This window comes from Drosophila mauritiana, chromosome X (assembly GCF_004382145.1).
Source record: "Drosophila mauritiana strain mau12 chromosome X, ASM438214v1, whole genome shotgun sequence".
NCBI lineage: Eukaryota > Metazoa > Arthropoda > Insecta > Diptera > Drosophilidae > Drosophila > Drosophila mauritiana.
Genome location: NC_046672.1, coordinates 1,062,673 through 1,079,096, shown reverse-complemented (window position 1 = coordinate 1,079,096; position 16,424 = coordinate 1,062,673). Strand labels below are relative to the sequence as shown.

Below are 16,424 nucleotides of genomic sequence, written 5' to 3'. Positions count from 1 at the left end.
ATACGAACTCCTGCCATCCCGTTCTCCACTCTTCTCTTGTTGTGTCAAGTGGCTGACTCCGTAAAATGGCCAACGGGCATGCCAACAACAAATATAACAACAAACAAACCAACCAGCCAAACAACAAGCTCGCATTAAACGCTTCGCTTTATCCTGCTGACTGAGCTTTTGCCTCTTGGATCTGGATGCCAGGGAGATACAGGTTGACTTCCCGATTTTGGGTCAGTCAGTCAGACGAGCAGGCGGGCAGGCGGAGGCAGTTCGCTTTGATTTCCATTCGCTACGGCCGGACCGTACCTTTCATTCAAAATGTATTTTCGCCCAGAAGCTATTCGCATTATCGGCTGCACATTATCTCCTTCCTGAAATTGTTAACCGAATTCAGCTGACTTGGCTCCTCCTCTCCTGCATCGTCTAATTTATGGCACAGAAAGATGACAAAGGGGCAGAAAGGGGCGCTGAGCTGCTTTCATTTCATTAATTATGCAGCGAAGAATCAAAATAAGCAGGTGCCACAGCTAACAAAATGGGGATGGGCACGTGGCACAAGCTGTGGCTCGAAGCAACATTTGAATTACCTTTGCAACTTGGGATTGGAATGCGTTTCCTATGTCTGGATTGGTATGGGGATGGCCATTTAACTCGTCAATGCCGGAATATCCAGGAGCTCCCTTCGGCCGCCTTCTCTGCTCTTTTGATTGCACTCGTTGTGGGTTGTTGTACGGTTTTGTCGCATTTTTTCTCGGTGTGTGCCACGACCACAAAATCTGTTTATGTGCCTCCAGCCAGCAAACTCCAGTCGACTCCCGTTGTTTCGCCCGCCCCCGTTTTTCCGGGCCCGTTTTCCAACTCCGGTGCTGCATTTGACTTTTATATGTGAACTAATTCATGAAAAATGCATGTTGCCTGCCTGCCTGCTGCCTTGTTGCTCGTTTGCTCGCTTGCTTGGCTGCTTGGCAGCTCGTGCTCTTGCTATTTGATTTCTGTGCTTTTTGCCTTTTGCTTTTGGTCTTGCCTTGGCTTCTTGCTTTTTGCCATTGCTCGGAGTTTGGAGCTCGGTGCTTGGTGCTCGGAGCAGGGCCCAAATGAAGAAAAACCGGCCACCATAAATCGTTGTCGTCATCTCGCGCTGCACTCGTTCACCAAACTGAAAATGCGAATGGGGATGTGAATGGCAAATGCTCTGGCTCTGGCTTTGGCTCCTTCTCGACCACCACCAGTGCCATATATATTCCGTCTTCTGAAAGCCAACTTCAACTGCATCGCCTCGCCATCGCCATCGCCACCGCCACCGCCACCGCCAACGTCATCTCCATCTGCAAACTCTAACTCTAACTCCAACTCGAATCTCCATCATCCGGCGCTCGTTCGTTCTGCGGCTTTGTTCGTGTGGCAAATAATTAAATTAAGATTTTTATAGCTTAATTGGATGTTTGTCGTGCAGCGAGCCGAACGCCAAGTGACGAATGCCTTCCCCACCACAGTCCGTTACATTTCAAAGTTGACACTGTAAAATAAGAGACACAACATAAAGCAATTTTACTTTACCATCGGCGCAGTTGCCAGTTGCGAGTTGCAAGTGAAAGGCAACGCATTGGGGGAGCTCTTTGGTCTTTGGTCTCTGGTATCTGGTCTCCCTTCCAGTCCAGTCCTCTAAGTCTCGGCTTTTGATCTTGCAACTTAGCCAGCCAGCAAATCTAATCTTCAGAATTGCTAGCGTGGTTCTACATCTTGAACATTAGAATTAGAATCGATCGATGGGTTCAACTTTGACATTTCCTGCGGACTAACAGTGACAGTATCTTGGCATTTATTTAACTATGCCCTCAGCCAACTCCAAAAACGGAGTTACACTAAACGGATTGTTTAAAATCGGTTATTGCATTATGGATCGTTGGGATAGATACATAGGTGAGACTTTGAGCCGTACTTAGATTGTGGATAACATTTTCCTTGCAACCCAAGACTGTCGAGGTATGTGCTGGGTAGGCAATCTACTTACTAGACTATTCCATTTTCCATGGCATTTGATTCTAAAGCAATTCTTCCTGATGACTGCCTAGTGCTCCCAAAAAGCCCAATGCCCCACCTCGTTGCATGTTTTCGATGTCCGTGGTTCGACTTTTGGCTTTGGCTTTTGGCTTTAGGCTTTAGGCTGCCGTTGCTGCTGTGGTGATTGTTGCTTTTTGGGGTTACCTGGCCACTGTGGGGCACCCAAATCTGCACAGAATCTAAGCGCACGACGTCTCTGCAGCAATCCTTGAACTTTTCGCTTTTCAAAAATGCACGGCGGCATGAAAAAAGTCGTGATAAAAGAGGGGCCGGTGGGGCAGATGTTTGCGCGGGATTTTCTTTCAATGCTGCACAGAGCAAAAAAAGGCCAAACTGCTCAACAATAGCATGTTTTCCTGGTCCATCGAGTCAATAGAAAAGAATCTGTCTTTCTGGTTAATTAACCATCTGCGATAAGTTTATTTGTATATGGGGAAAAGCGATGTTTGAGAATCGAACGGATTGGTTCTCAATTTCTCGCTGTGTGGCTGGGAAATGGAAAATGAAGAGAGGAAAGGAAAGGGGGCTTACTTATGCATTCGGGTTTCATTAACATGCAGTTGACTTTGGCCGGCGTCGCCCGCGTCATCAAAAGCATAAATTCCATATGCAAATTGAGGCAGTTGGCTCGGTCACAAGGTGGTTCTGCCAGGCGGTGGTTACTGGCACTGGTTCCTAGTGGTTCGCTCGCCTTTGTGCCTTTCAAAGCTACAAAAGGGCGAAAAAACATCGTATGGCCAGAACAAGAACAAGAAGGCGAAAGCAGAAAACAGAAAACAGAAAAAGGAAAACTGAAAACTGAAAACTAAAAAACAAACCAAACCAAAGAGTCGCCATCAAATGGAGACCAAAACCGAGCGAACCACACCGTGCGGATCTGAGAGTCTGGCCTACAGAATGGCCAACACTTTGCAAAAGCCATATTCCTACTCTGAATTATTGAAATTGAATTCAAAGCAATCTGAAGTCTATCGAATAGCTAAGCATATTACATCAACGGGTAGCCAAAATGTTACCCATTATAATGGGAAACGTATCACTAGGGTGCAGGTGAGGACCAAGAATGGGTCTTTCTTTCAAACTCGACCAATTAAGCGCATGACTTTATTTCCACTGTGTATTTTTGACCCACCAAGTTTGTTACGCTTATTCATCCACCCAACATCACCGTCCCACCACCCCCCAGCCCCCCTATGCCACGCCCCTGGCCGCCGCCCCACCTTTTTGGGGACTTTGCTGTTGCCTTTGTTTGTCGCCGGCCCTTGTTGCCGTTTCCAGTGCTATTGCTATTGCCATTGCCATTGCTATTGCTTTGCTTGCGGTGCTATTGCAACTGCGAGTGGCAGCCATTTGCTGCCGTTTTTGTGGCACTTCTCACTTTCCGTTGTTTGCTTTTTGCCGGCACTGTTTGCTTACGTTGCCGCCCATGCCGTTATTCCGCCATTCCGTTATCCCGTCATCCCGGCATCCCTGCGTCCTGCGTTCCGTAAAAAGGTACGTATAGCTGTCCGGCCGTAGATAGCAGGACGGTACGGCCATTGTAATGCCTTCCGGGAAAGCTGCCTGCTCTCTGTTCTCCGTTCTCCGTTCTCCGTTCTCCATTCGCCATTCTCAACTGGGATGGAATGAATTCCGGCTACGTCGCGTAACCTACTCACGTAAATGTGTCACGTCGCCGTATTATATTGAAACGAGGAGTAATTGCGTTCAGTTCCTAGGTTCTTTACGTAGTTAACGTAATTTCTGGATATTTTATGGCTTATTAGCCTCGCTGTTCTCGCCGAGATTAGGCGATGGGGATGGCGGACATTGGGGCTGAGCTGTTGGCGTGATGTCCTAGATCACTTGAATTTTCATTTTCCTGCAAATTGAGTTTTCATAATTTCCATATAATTGATTTAATCTCCTTACGTCGCTCGCCCAAGTCACTTATCTGTGCAGCATGCGCCCATCGATCCAATGTCTCACATGTCGCATTCACCCAGGCAAATATTTTGCAATTTGCTCACGTAATTGTCTCACGTCAGTAGGCAACGTTATACATACTTGCAGCGGTACCTGGCTTCTGCTTCTTCTCCTCACACCCCTTTCCCATTCCCATTCCCCTTTCCCCACCACCCATCCATCTATCGGCTTAGCACCTTGCAACGGAATCTATTGACTTGTTGCCGCCACATTAAGCGGGCTGCAGCAGCTGGGCCAGGAGCTGAGAATTCGACTGCGACTGCGACTGCGACTGCGACTGCGACCCACCTTCCAACCAGTTGACAGTTTCAGCAATGTTAGTTCAAGCGACAACGACCGGATTGAGGATGCATCAGCATCAGCCAGCATCAGCAGCAGTGAATCGCATTCGTAGTCGGATTCTGAATCTGATTTGGAGGCATCCTTGGCGCATTGCAATCAAAGTCAGCGGCCTGAGTGACAGCGAGACGAACTTCTAGATACGCCGTCCCATGTCGCATCTATCCTTCCTTGAATCTCTCTCTCCCCCTTTCCCTTTCACTCACATCCCACGTGCCATTCAAATTGCCGCTGACAACTTACGGAGTTGGCACGGCGGCGGCGGCGGCGGCGGCTTGGTTATGGTGCCCCGACTTGTCTCCAGTCTAAGGTCTGAATCCAGATCCGAATTCGACTCCGAGTCGACTGACTGACTGTCGCGCAGGGAACTGCCGCAGACACAAACCGAGGAGTCGGGGAGCCAAGGGAGGGATGGGCACAAAGACTGCCTAGCATTCGGCTGCTTCCTTATGTTGTTAGCTGGAACGTGACAGGAAAATCAAACACGCAAAAATCCACATTGGCCGACATGCACTTCAAGAAAAGGGCAGGGCATTGTGATTTGAACATTGCTTATGATAAGAATCATTTTAAACTCAATCGATATTCCGCAGCCGTTTACAATTACTAAATTGTGTGTACGTTTCCCACCGTCTCGCTTTCTCGCAGTGCACTGTGGTGGCTGGCTTCAGATAAACGGAGTGCACACGCCAACACAAACTGAGACTTTAATTTAAACACCGAGCAGACTCTTGGAACGATGCTCGGACACGGTTGGCAGTGGGTTTCTTGAGCGTTCAGCATGCAGCATGCAGCAAGCACCATGCAGCACTGATTTCAGTGGCATGCTGCAGCAACTGCGACTGCAACAATGATGGCAGCCACGGCAGCGACATCAGTCGCAGCTAAACAGTTCGTGTCGCATTTATATAGACAACGTGCAGTCAAAGTTTTGGGTCTCCGTCTCTTTCTCTGTGTGTGTGTCGTTCGCATCTGGTTAAACGTTGATTTGCTCCTCTGCGAAATTGTTTCTCAATTGCGTTGGCCCTGTCACACATGGCCATGTTTGCGGGTTGTGCTGTGACCCCTCGATTCTCCCGATACCGCCCGATTCCCCCCGAGACCCCGACCACTACCACTGCCATAATAGGTACCCCTGCGAAAAAAAGAAGATACAGATACTACAGATACAACCGATTGGAGTTAGGGTGCGAGATGCAGATAGCACGCGGTGGCGGCATGGCTGTCGGTCAAGGCATTGTCGTGCACTCCACGCCGACTTAAACTCCGTCTTTATCTCGGGATGACGCAAGCGGATTGCGCAACTTATCAGCCAGCCAGTCGCGTAAGTCGCCAACCATTGTATGTTGCATCTGTAGAATACAATTGCTGGTCGCTCGTTCGTTCGGCTCGTGACAGGTATTGCTTAGACTGGCAGCTTAGAAATAGAGAGTCAGCGCTGAGAATGATGGGTCTCCTGCAATTAAACACGGCAAAAAGGCAAAAAATATATATATATCCAGAAAGATAACGCCAACAACGTCATCAAATCACGATGCTTAAGTGGATAATGTATTTGCAAATGACTGCCATTTCGAGGCGTTAGTTAGTAGTGAGGAGTGAGGAGTAGTCACAGACATCAATCTAAGCTGAAGAGCCTTTTAAATTTGCAGAATGTTTAAATGATTTCAAATTTAGCACCACTTAATAGGCGTTTTAACTTTTATGATGCAGGGATTGAGTCAATGTTCACATCCGTACATTTATATTGATTAGTCTAGTCGGGCCAGCTATAAAGAAGCTTTAAAGAAGGGGCCACAATGCTATTTAAAATTAAATTAAAAATTAGTCAAATCAATAATTCACTGTATTCCAATGATCGCCTCTTTTGGCCCACGGAGGTGCAAAAGTATCGAGCGAAAATGTCGCAAATTCTTGTTGCTCGTTATTCAAGTTGCTGTGGAGGATGGGTGTGGACGGTGGGGGCGTGGCTGCCGCCCCTTTCGGATTGCGCCATGTTGCGGCACTCTTGGCCATTTCCATTTCCCATTTTTCGTTTCCCGTTCGGGCCATTTTCCATTTGCATATTGGTCATCACCCGTTTCATGTCTTTTGACAATTTGCCGCATTGTTTTCTGTTAATTGTTATAAATTTTAAATCACTGACAACAATTGCGTGCATTTGTTGCTGTTGACGATGATTGTTATCATCGAGGTTGCTTTTATTTGTTTTGCGGTTGTTGCTGCTGAATTACGAGATACATTTGCAGCGCTGCGGAGCACTTATGGCCATAAATAGTCCGGCACAAAAATAATAATCAGGCAGGCTTAGCATGGGTTAATAAAAGCCAAACCCCTCATCCTGGGTATTTTGTGCTGCCTGCCCCGCTGCCGTTAATTGAAATTAAATGTTCATTTACTGAACTTCTAATGGCAATTGAAGCTGGAGCACGTGGATGCGAGGGGACACCTGGTGGGAGGGGGCGGTTGAGGAGGAGGGGCGGACGAAACGATAATTGCCAAAAAGAATGGCTGGCAAATCTAAAACACTTTTACCGACTGACCCGAAATGGTATGGTTCCTCTGTGCGACACAATATTTGTAATTCAATTTGAGCTGAATTTTGTTTGCCAAGAGCGAAATGTATCCGCCAGATACGCCACGCCACGCCACATGCCAGGGGATGGTGCTAAAACAAATTTCATTTGGCATCAAAAAACGGAAAATCAACTTAGGCGACATATTGAGAAATCATTTTGCTATCAATCGTGGTGGGAAAAGCAAGGAAGCGCAGCGAAATCCGAGGAAATCGAGGAGGCAGCGCCACCAGAAGTTGCGGCGCACGTACGCAAATAAAAGGATGTGAGGCGAATTAAAATTGCAGACGCTACGCCACAGGTACGCAGTGAAAAAAATTGATAGGATTCGTAAAATCATTAACATAGCATTTCAGTGAGCAGCAGTGATGTAGATTAGATACTTTTATAGGTATAAACGATTTTTATACCTATATCAACATCATATAATTGACTTTCATCAGTTGCTTAGCAGTTTATTTTTCGAAGTGTACAATGTGCGTATGGAGCTGAAGCTACAGATGCGGATACGAGATACTCACGCCCATGCGAAGATACATATGCTGCGGCGTATCTGCGAGATGCGCGATGCTCAGTGCTCAACACTTCTCGCGATATACTTAAGTTCATTTGCGCCACTTTGCGTCTGCCTTCTGCATTTTAAATGCGTTCGTGTTTCGACTTTTGGTTTTCATTTTTCGGCTCTCGGCGCGCGGCTTCATTTCCGTAACAACCATACAGAGATACAAATGTGGCCCCATCGAACGGAGCTTTGCCACCGTGCCACCGTGCCACTTGACCCGACCTTTCATTTAGATTCTTTCTCGTCTACTCAACTTCACTCTTTTGCCTACCCCAAACCACTTCATTTCGCTTAATTTTCCTGGTTTTCTTTCTGCTTCCCCGACCAACTCTGGCCATTAGCGGGGATACATAAATAGTTTAGTGCTCGGGGGTTCATTGAATCACCTTATTTGCATTAATGCCAATGATGCCGGTGCTGATAATGATTCATTCATCTGGGGACCTGACTGTGCACCTGGCATCCTACCTATAAATAGCATGCTAATGAGCAACTTTAAAGTTTGTCTTCATCGCTCGCATACATAAATCAATCAGCCGGCTGGAAAAATCCAAACGAGCTATGATCGATCGTACCTGGAATGTGACAGCATTTATAGGTATTACGTGTGCCTGCCAAGGTTTCAACAACTTCAGGAGTACTCTGTTCAGTTATTTTCCCCAATATGACCTCACTCACCACCGCGTCTATCGACGTTTGTCATGTTTATAGAGTCGCGAGCTATTCCAATAAGTCGCTTGAACCAAATGTCTCTTCTACATGTATGCGTGTATCTCGGCTCCAAGGATCTGTAGCCAATTTGATTTCCCTTGAACATAGCCAGATTAATTGGCGCTTTGCCAGAAACTAACGTTGTCTTCGGCACATTTCCGTTCGTTCGCCTCTGGATCACCAGCGGATCAATGAACCGCAGATCGGTGCTCGCCGTTTAGGGGCAATCTATCGAGGTACCACGGACTCAAATTCTGTACTGGGGCTCTGGCTCTGACTCTGGGTCTCGTTCTGGACAGGCGATCGCAAGAGTCATCGAGGCTCATTGACCCATTTTGGTAGCCGAATACCTACCTGAAGCCATCATTACCATTTATATTGCTCCAGCGGGTTTTCAGTTGAATTCTATTCCCGCTCTGGGTGCGACACACATTCCGGCCGGAGATCGATCGAACCTGTTTTGCCTAGCAAATTACATACCAGCTGCGAGAAGAACTTGTCGGGTTCTATTTTGTACTTGTCGCCGTGTTTTGTGCTTGGCCTTTGAATAATCGTATAAGCATGACGCGTATTTAATGGCAAATTGACCCAAATCGTTTCAAAGACCTCGCAGATTTATGGGTACGCGAAAGCCCGGGGCGAGCGTCTTTGCTAAGTGATAAATGATAGATCCCCGGGCCACACTTCACACTCCACACAAACCAAAGCATATGTATCTCCCAAAATGAAGGGCCTTGAACTCGGCCAGGAGAGAGAACGAACGATCTGATTGGTAGCATAAACAACTGTTCGGGCTAGTTGAAAATGCCATACGGAATATCCAATCTTTCGGGATTAAAGCGCCGAAAAGGGGAGGAGGAGCACAGGTGATTTTGCATTTTTCACGAGCCCTGCAGCAGCCCGCCTCCCCTTTCCCCACCCCTGCCTTTGGGCTTGTTCAGCTCGTTGAAAGCTGGTTGCAACATATTCGGTTTCGCTGCATCTTTGTATACGAGTATCTCTGTATCTCGGCCTGGTGTTTGCAAAAAGTTTGCGGCGCATGCAAATGAAATGGAAAACATTTGAGTAAAAACTTGCTGCTCCCCTCCGGCGGCTGCCCACCCCACCTCTTTTTTGAAACATCCCTGCAGCTGATTTTGAATGCGGCAAAAATGTTGCACAAAGTTTTCGGGACTCAACTTAAACAAATACCGAAAATGATGTGAATGCGCAGGCGAACTGCAGTTCCTGAAGTAAGTGAACTGCATTTGCAATCTACTAAAGGTGGAAAGCAGTTTAGAACTTTGTACGTTCCTGGGCCACTTTTGATTGCCTCTTAATCGTAGGTTATTCCAGTAATATAGGTTTCCAGTTTGCACGAGAGTGAACAAATGTACTAAAAATAAAAGGAGCTGTAAGCAATTTGTCAGCTACAGTGGACACTCGCCTTCAATTGAAAGCGACAGAGACAAAGAGCAACGGAGCTGAGCTGCGATGCAAAGCGGGATGGGAATCAGAACGGGCTACCCCACAGCCCCTGAGGCCAACGCACACAGAGTTATGGATGTGTGTGGTCCTGACCCAAAGGGATTCCGAGTGGCAAGAAGCTGGATGCAATGTCATAAATATTAGAAGGCCTTGCCGCCAGACACAGTGTTCAAATGCTGGACGCTGGATGCTGAATGGTCAATGGCGAATGGTGAATGGCAAAGCTATGTCCGATGTCCAATGTCCAACGTCCAATGTCCATGTCCGTGGTTTGTCTTTTCTCGTTTGTCGCACGCACAGCCCGCAATTGCAAAGATACAAAGCGGAGATAGGCAAACAGATTGTCGCCTGCAGCGTCGCCTTTTGGGGGAGGCGACTGTACCAGGGGCGGCATGTACAGCTGCGGTTAAAATAATAGCACTACTGCAGGTGGAAAGGTGATTTCCTAAAAAAAGGTATTGAATGTTTATTTTTTTAAAAGTCTGATTGCATGAATAATAAGTACCATATGTTGTCTCTCTAAGCAAGAAATTTTGACTCTCTCAATGTAACGGTTCTTTTTGTTTTTGGGCACTTTCTGCAAAAGGGCGCTAAATGAGGCGGTAACAAAAATAGCACTGACCACGTTTTTGCTGAATAAAATTAATAGGAGTGATTGCTTTGGGTTTTTTTTCGATATATTTTGAAAAAAGGAGTTGCATTAAAGGTTTTAATTGAATTTTTTTCAAAAGAAGACCAAAAATTCTCTAGTTATGGGTCGGGGAAAGCATTCTACCGTCGAAAAAAGGAATTTGATTAAAAACATGATCTCTGAAGGTAAAACCTACGCTAAAATGGGACGGTTTGTTGGTTTTTCAAACAAAATGATCCGCAACGCACTTCTGTTTGTCGAAAATAACGAAAAACGTGGAAGAAAGCCCTCTATGTCCAACGTGGAGATCAAGCGCTTGGTTCGGCAAAGCAAGAAGGAGCCTTTTAAGCCGGCGACGGAACTGAAGAAGGAGCTCCAGATAGCTGCAAGCGTGGAAACAGTTCGCAAACACTTAAGACAAAACAACCTTAATGTGTGCAGTCCCAGAAAAGTCCCGCTTCTGACTGTTAAGCATGTGGCAAAGCGAATCTTATATGCCAAGATACGCAAGGACTGGCCTGTGGAGAAGGGGCGCCACATTTTGTGGTCAGATGAGAGCAAAATTGTGTTTTTTGGTTGGAAAGGCTCTCGGTCTTATGTTCCGCGTCCACCACGAACTGAAAAAAATCCTCGCTTCACCTTTAAGACGGTAAATCACGGGGGATCCAACATCATGGTATGGGCGTGCTTTTCATACTATGGAGTAGATCCGATTCATATGATTCAAGGCATCATGGATCAGCACATTTACACAGATATCCCGGAAAATGTGATGGCGACATATGCCGAGGATGAAATGCCGTTTTTATGGACATTTCAACAGGATAACGACCCAAAACACACGAGGAAGAAGGCTCGAAAGTGGTTTGAGCAGAAATCGATCCGAGGAATGAAATGGCCTGCTCAGTCACCCGACTTGAATCCAATCGAAAAACTTTGTGCGGACGTGAAAAAAAGGTTTCTGAAGCCAAACCCAACCATAACGAGGAACTTTGGATTCATGGGGGATCGAGGATCAAGGATTCATGGAGCAAAATTCCTCAAAAACGGTACCAGGACTTGGTGGACTCCATGCCAAGAGGATGCGCAGCTGTCATTGCCTACAATGGTCACGCAACCAAATATTAAGATTCTTTAAACATAGTTCTTAAGATATAATCCATTTGTTGAACTCTTATTTTATTTTTTTAGTTAGTTTTAGCAAAATACGAGAAACAGTGCTATTTTTGTTACCGCCTAAATTTGGAGGTTTTTTTTTGTTTTACCAATTATTTTTAAAATATCCATTAGATCTGTTACCAATTTTATTATTTCGATTGAAAATCATTGTAGTATTTAAGATTAGTGGAAAAAATGATGAAAAAATGTCAGAAAATAGAGAAACGCTGGGGCAAACACGAAATGTGCTTTTGGTGCTATTATTGTTACCGCAACTGTACGTATGTACACATGTGTGTGTGCCTACTTCACCACCGAATGCAAGTGAATTGGGTGTTTTCCAATGTGAACAGTGGTTGGGTTAGAAAAGGAGATGCATAAACAATTTAAAACAGGTTAATTAGTGGGGCAAAACTAGACAAAATTCTTTCCGTTTTCCAGTATTTGATGCAATACTGTTTTGTTATGCTCCCATGTCCAACGTACATATAAGGGCTGGCATTGCAGCCGCATTTCGCCACTTCAAGACCACTGTAGCTGCTGCTGTATTGTGGCGCTTTTAGATTGTTTTCCATTAGGCTAAGGACCTTCACCCACTGCAGCTCCCTCGTCCCTTGTCGTCCTGGTGGGTATTTCTCGCCCCGGGCTAGAAAATATTACACGCAGTTTTCAACTTGACATTTTGCGCCTGACCAAAGTGGAAAACGAGGATTTGGTGTGGGGGGAGGGGGGGTGTTTGAGGTTGGGCAACGGAAATAAACCGACCGGCTGGTCGCCAGTTTAAAAATGAATGATTAGGGGGTGGAGAGAAGTACAGGAGGAAATGACAAAAGCAACGCCTTCTAACGACCCACCATTTCTCATTGCAGCGCCTCTGGCTGAATAAAAAGAAATCCCAGCCATAAAAAGTAAATCACTTCGGCGCAAACCAGTACCAGTCATCATGGCTCACTCTAAGGTGATCCTAAAGATCCTGTTTTCGCTGTGCGTCTGGTCCTTCGTCATCATAGGACTGTTCAAGATGCACGGTACGAATCTGGTGCCGCAGGAGTACCAGCAGGTGCCACTCAACGGACGCATCCTGCTGCAGAAAGACATTCGCTATGCGGAGACCACCTCCACGACCACGGATCACTTCGATCCCAGCGAGATACTGGTGGACAATCGAACAGGTGAGCAAGAATGCTGCGGGCAAATATTTTAAATACTTGAACTGACGAAACTAATATAATGGGGTGCACCAATAAGAACAAGTTTACTAAATCTACTTGCCTCAATCATTCCTTTCTCTGGCAGCCATGGACGACGACCAGTTGGTCCGAGACGTGGAGTCCCGCATCCCCTCTCTGCCGATCGCCTATTGGAGCAAGAATAAGAACTTCCTGCAGCAGAAGTCGTCGACCTGCGCGAAGTACCCCTCCATTTTCGAGCTGGAGTTCAACAACATCTACTGGCAGACGCTGCGCACGTCGAATGGAACGTTCCAGCTTTTTGGGGCTTATTACGACATCCGCCGCACCTCGTTGCTGGGGCCCACTGTGCGGATCCTTGGAATGATCGATAGGATTGAGCCGAAGGTGAAGACCTACTGCCAGTTCTGGTTTGACGGCCAAAAGGAGCCGTTCATCGTAAAAACGTTTGAGTACAAGTATATCTGGTACAACAAGTGGGGCAACTACAAGCAGGGCATCTACCAGCCCTATCTGATCGCCTGCCAGATTCCCAAGCCCTTCCACGGCGTGGTGCCCAGCTCCGTGTCGATGGTGGAGAAGGAGTGCGATACGGCCACAAACAATCTGCGGGTCATCTACAACCGACCGCCGGATGACCAGAAGAAGGGATTTGCTGTGTGCGTCAAGGGATTGGACTTCCTCTACGACGACCTGAGTGTACGGCTGATCGAGTGGATCGAAATGCTCAATATCCTTGGGGCAGACAAAATCTACTTCTACAATCTTCAGGTAATATTGTAATGCACATGTTCCCACAAAAAACTACTTCCAAATGGCTCAAGAATATCCATTGCAACAGTTGCTCAGCAAACTGATATTTAATAGTCAATCCACACTCATCGTACCCCTATCCCTCGACAGGTCCATCCCAACATCACCAAAGTGCTCAATCACTACGAACAGGAGGGCAAGGTCCAAGTGATCCCGCTGACACTGCCCGGTGGCCAGCCAAATGTGCCCGGATTCCAGCACCTTTACCTAACTAAAAAGACGAACCACAAGCGCCAAAACGAGGTTATTCCGTACAACGACTGCCTGTACAAAAATCTCTATCTGTACGACTACATCGCACTGCTGGACATTGACGAGGTGATCATGCCCAAGGGCGGAGCGGTTTTATGGTCCGAGTTGATGGACAAAGTGCGTCCAGAGTCGCGCAAAATCAAGCCGGACGGATTCCACAGCTACAACTTCCGCAACGTGTACTTCTTGGACGACCAGCAGCACGAACACGGCTGGCACAAGGACATACCCAAGTACATGCACATGCTGCAGCACGTCCATCGAGCTAAGAACTACACCAAGCCGAATCAGTATGTGAAATGCTTCCACGATCCGGAGCGCGTGCTCACCCTCCACAATCACTTTCCACTGAGCTGCCTGGGCGGCGTCTGCAAGTCGTATCCTGTGGACACCAAGGACGCCCAGCTGCAGCACTATCGGGCGGACTGCGTAAAGACGCTGAAGAAGAGCTGTGAGGAGTACCGGGAGCACTCAGTCGAGGACAAAACCATTTGGAAATACAAGGACGAGCTAATCCGACGCACTATTAAGGCACTGGACACCCTTGGCTTCTTCCGCCGCCAGGGTTTGAATTCCGCTTCCGGTTCGGGGAGCAGCAGCAGCGGATTGGGCGGTGGGACCACCACCCACTCCACGGAGCGGTGATTTACACTTCTCGGGGGCGGAGGAGGCGGATGGTCCTGGCCCTGGCAACTGGTTGAAGCATCGGGCAGCAACATTGGCAACGAGGAGTTCTTCGTGTGAGGAGGTCAGCGAATGCCGTGCGTTTCACAATCCGAATCCGTACCGGACTCCGATCCCGAAATGGAGAACCCAGAACCCGTCCTCTAATCCCTGAGTCTCTGTTGCGCAGAGGATCACTCGTCTCTGAGTTTAGTTACTATATATGTCCAGAGTTCCCATCCAAACCCCATACGTAGCGAGGCACTGTTTTTGATTGCAATTCGATGGCATTTGTAGTTTGATTTTAGAGCGTTGTTAAATACTACTCATCTGAGTAATACATGTAAAGTTAATAATGCTTTTATAATGTTTGTAATATCCCATTGAGTTTTGACCCTTGTAAAGATCTTTCGTCAGACAGAATGCATCGAAATCTAAGACAGAAGCAGAGCTTACTAGTGTATGGCTAGTGTATAGAAGAGGCGTTAGTTAGTCGCGGAGTGGGAGAGAAATCTTTTGAAATTGTGCCTTCGAACCTGGATTGTAGTCAGTCCCGTCCCGACCCGACCCGAATGACCCGTCCCGTCCTTCCCTACAATCCCTTCCATATATCCCAATTTAACACTTCCATTCGCAAAAAAAAGACACAAGGTCACAACTTTTCAAAAAATGAGACCCATCATAACATTTGCTTGAGTTAACAACAGAAAGAGAGTCGAGGATGAGGGGCAAAAGTGAAGGAAACCTAAACTAAGTTCAAGACTGATGATGTTTATTAAGAATTATAAAAACGAAAGAGAGGAAATTTCAAGCGAATTTTTGTTTTCACATTTGGATAGAATCGATATTATTGTTGTTGTATAGGCAAGTAAATGCCCCCCTAAAAATCGCAAGCGAAATATATCACTAATGCTAAGCAAAAGACAAAGCAAATTGATCAAGTTTGAGTTGTAAACTGTAAATAGGAAAATTGTTAACGAAGAGGACAAGGACCTAAGGATAAAACGAACTATATGCGGATTAGACCGATGTAAATCGGACAAACTAGCAGGATATTGAAGAAGAGAGGACGAGGATTAGAGAAGCTGCTCAACCCAATCCTTAAATGGTGTTTATTACCGATCGACCATCATACCCAATATTCATATGTTTTTGAACTTGTACATACACATACACTCGCATACACACACCACACACACACACACAAATGTCAAATTAACGAATTAAAAAACACACACACTCACTTACATAACACAGCACAGCACACAAATACACCACGCACTTTTCCTTATGTAGTCTATTTTAATTTTTTATAGCAGCTTAGTCAAATTGTTGTTGGAGCTAGAAAGAGTCGTGTACAGTTGGGGCAATTCGGTTTGCCTGCCAAAACTATTCGATAGTTTTACGACTACACATAAACGAACACAAATACATATACATATACAGATACAGATTTACAGATATAGACATACTTCAGTGTATTAATGTTAGTTGCTAGCTGATAAGGACAACCCGTGTGAAGGAAACCCAATTTTCTTTCCTCATTTTTTTTTGAGTAGCTAATGAACTACAACTGATATGAGAACAAAGTGATTGAAGAATAAATTTAAAAAAAAAACATTTCGCCTAATTGTCAGTTCTATTTAAAGCAAATGATACGTTTAGATATTAACTTAAATTCCCTATTCTGTATCTAACCTTAAATCATAATCTCTATCAGCAGCCTTTTTGGGGATAAGCCAAAGCCCTTTTCAGCACTCTTCCAGCTGAATGGCTCGGTAAGGATACTGTGATACTGCGAGCGTGCCAACGACGTGAGACACCAAACTTCCAGGAATGTAAACAACAAAGCATTTGGAAGGCACAAATGAATCTACTTTACGCAGGAGCAGCAGCAAAGGGGAAAGTCCTCCAGGATACCTAAAGCCACTCCACACAAAACTTTCTGCCCAAAGAGCCGAGGGATATCCAAGGAAGTTCGCAGGCACCGGACAGGACCAAGAACAAAAGGATATGGCTGGAGGTTGGGGGCGAAGAAATTTGTA

General features: G+C 46.1%; 1 protein-coding gene across 2 annotated transcripts in view; it reads left to right on the top strand.

Moving 5' to 3' along the window:
• The window catches only part of LOC117146465, a 138,914-nt gene extending 122,917 nt beyond the window's left edge, over window positions 1–15,997 (top strand). For both annotated transcript variants that reach the window (XM_033312700.1, XM_033312699.1), the window contains exons 5-7: window positions 12,331–12,633; window positions 12,758–13,422; window positions 13,555–15,997. In XM_033312700.1, the coding sequence (XP_033168591.1) occupies window positions 12,405–12,633; window positions 12,758–13,422; window positions 13,555–14,361 (1,701 nt within the window). In that variant the 5' untranslated portion in view covers window positions 12,331–12,404 and the 3' untranslated portion in view covers window positions 14,362–15,997. The remainder of the gene's footprint in view (window positions 1–12,330; window positions 12,634–12,757; window positions 13,423–13,554) is intronic.
• The last annotated feature ends 427 nt before the right edge of the window (window positions 15,998–16,424 follow it).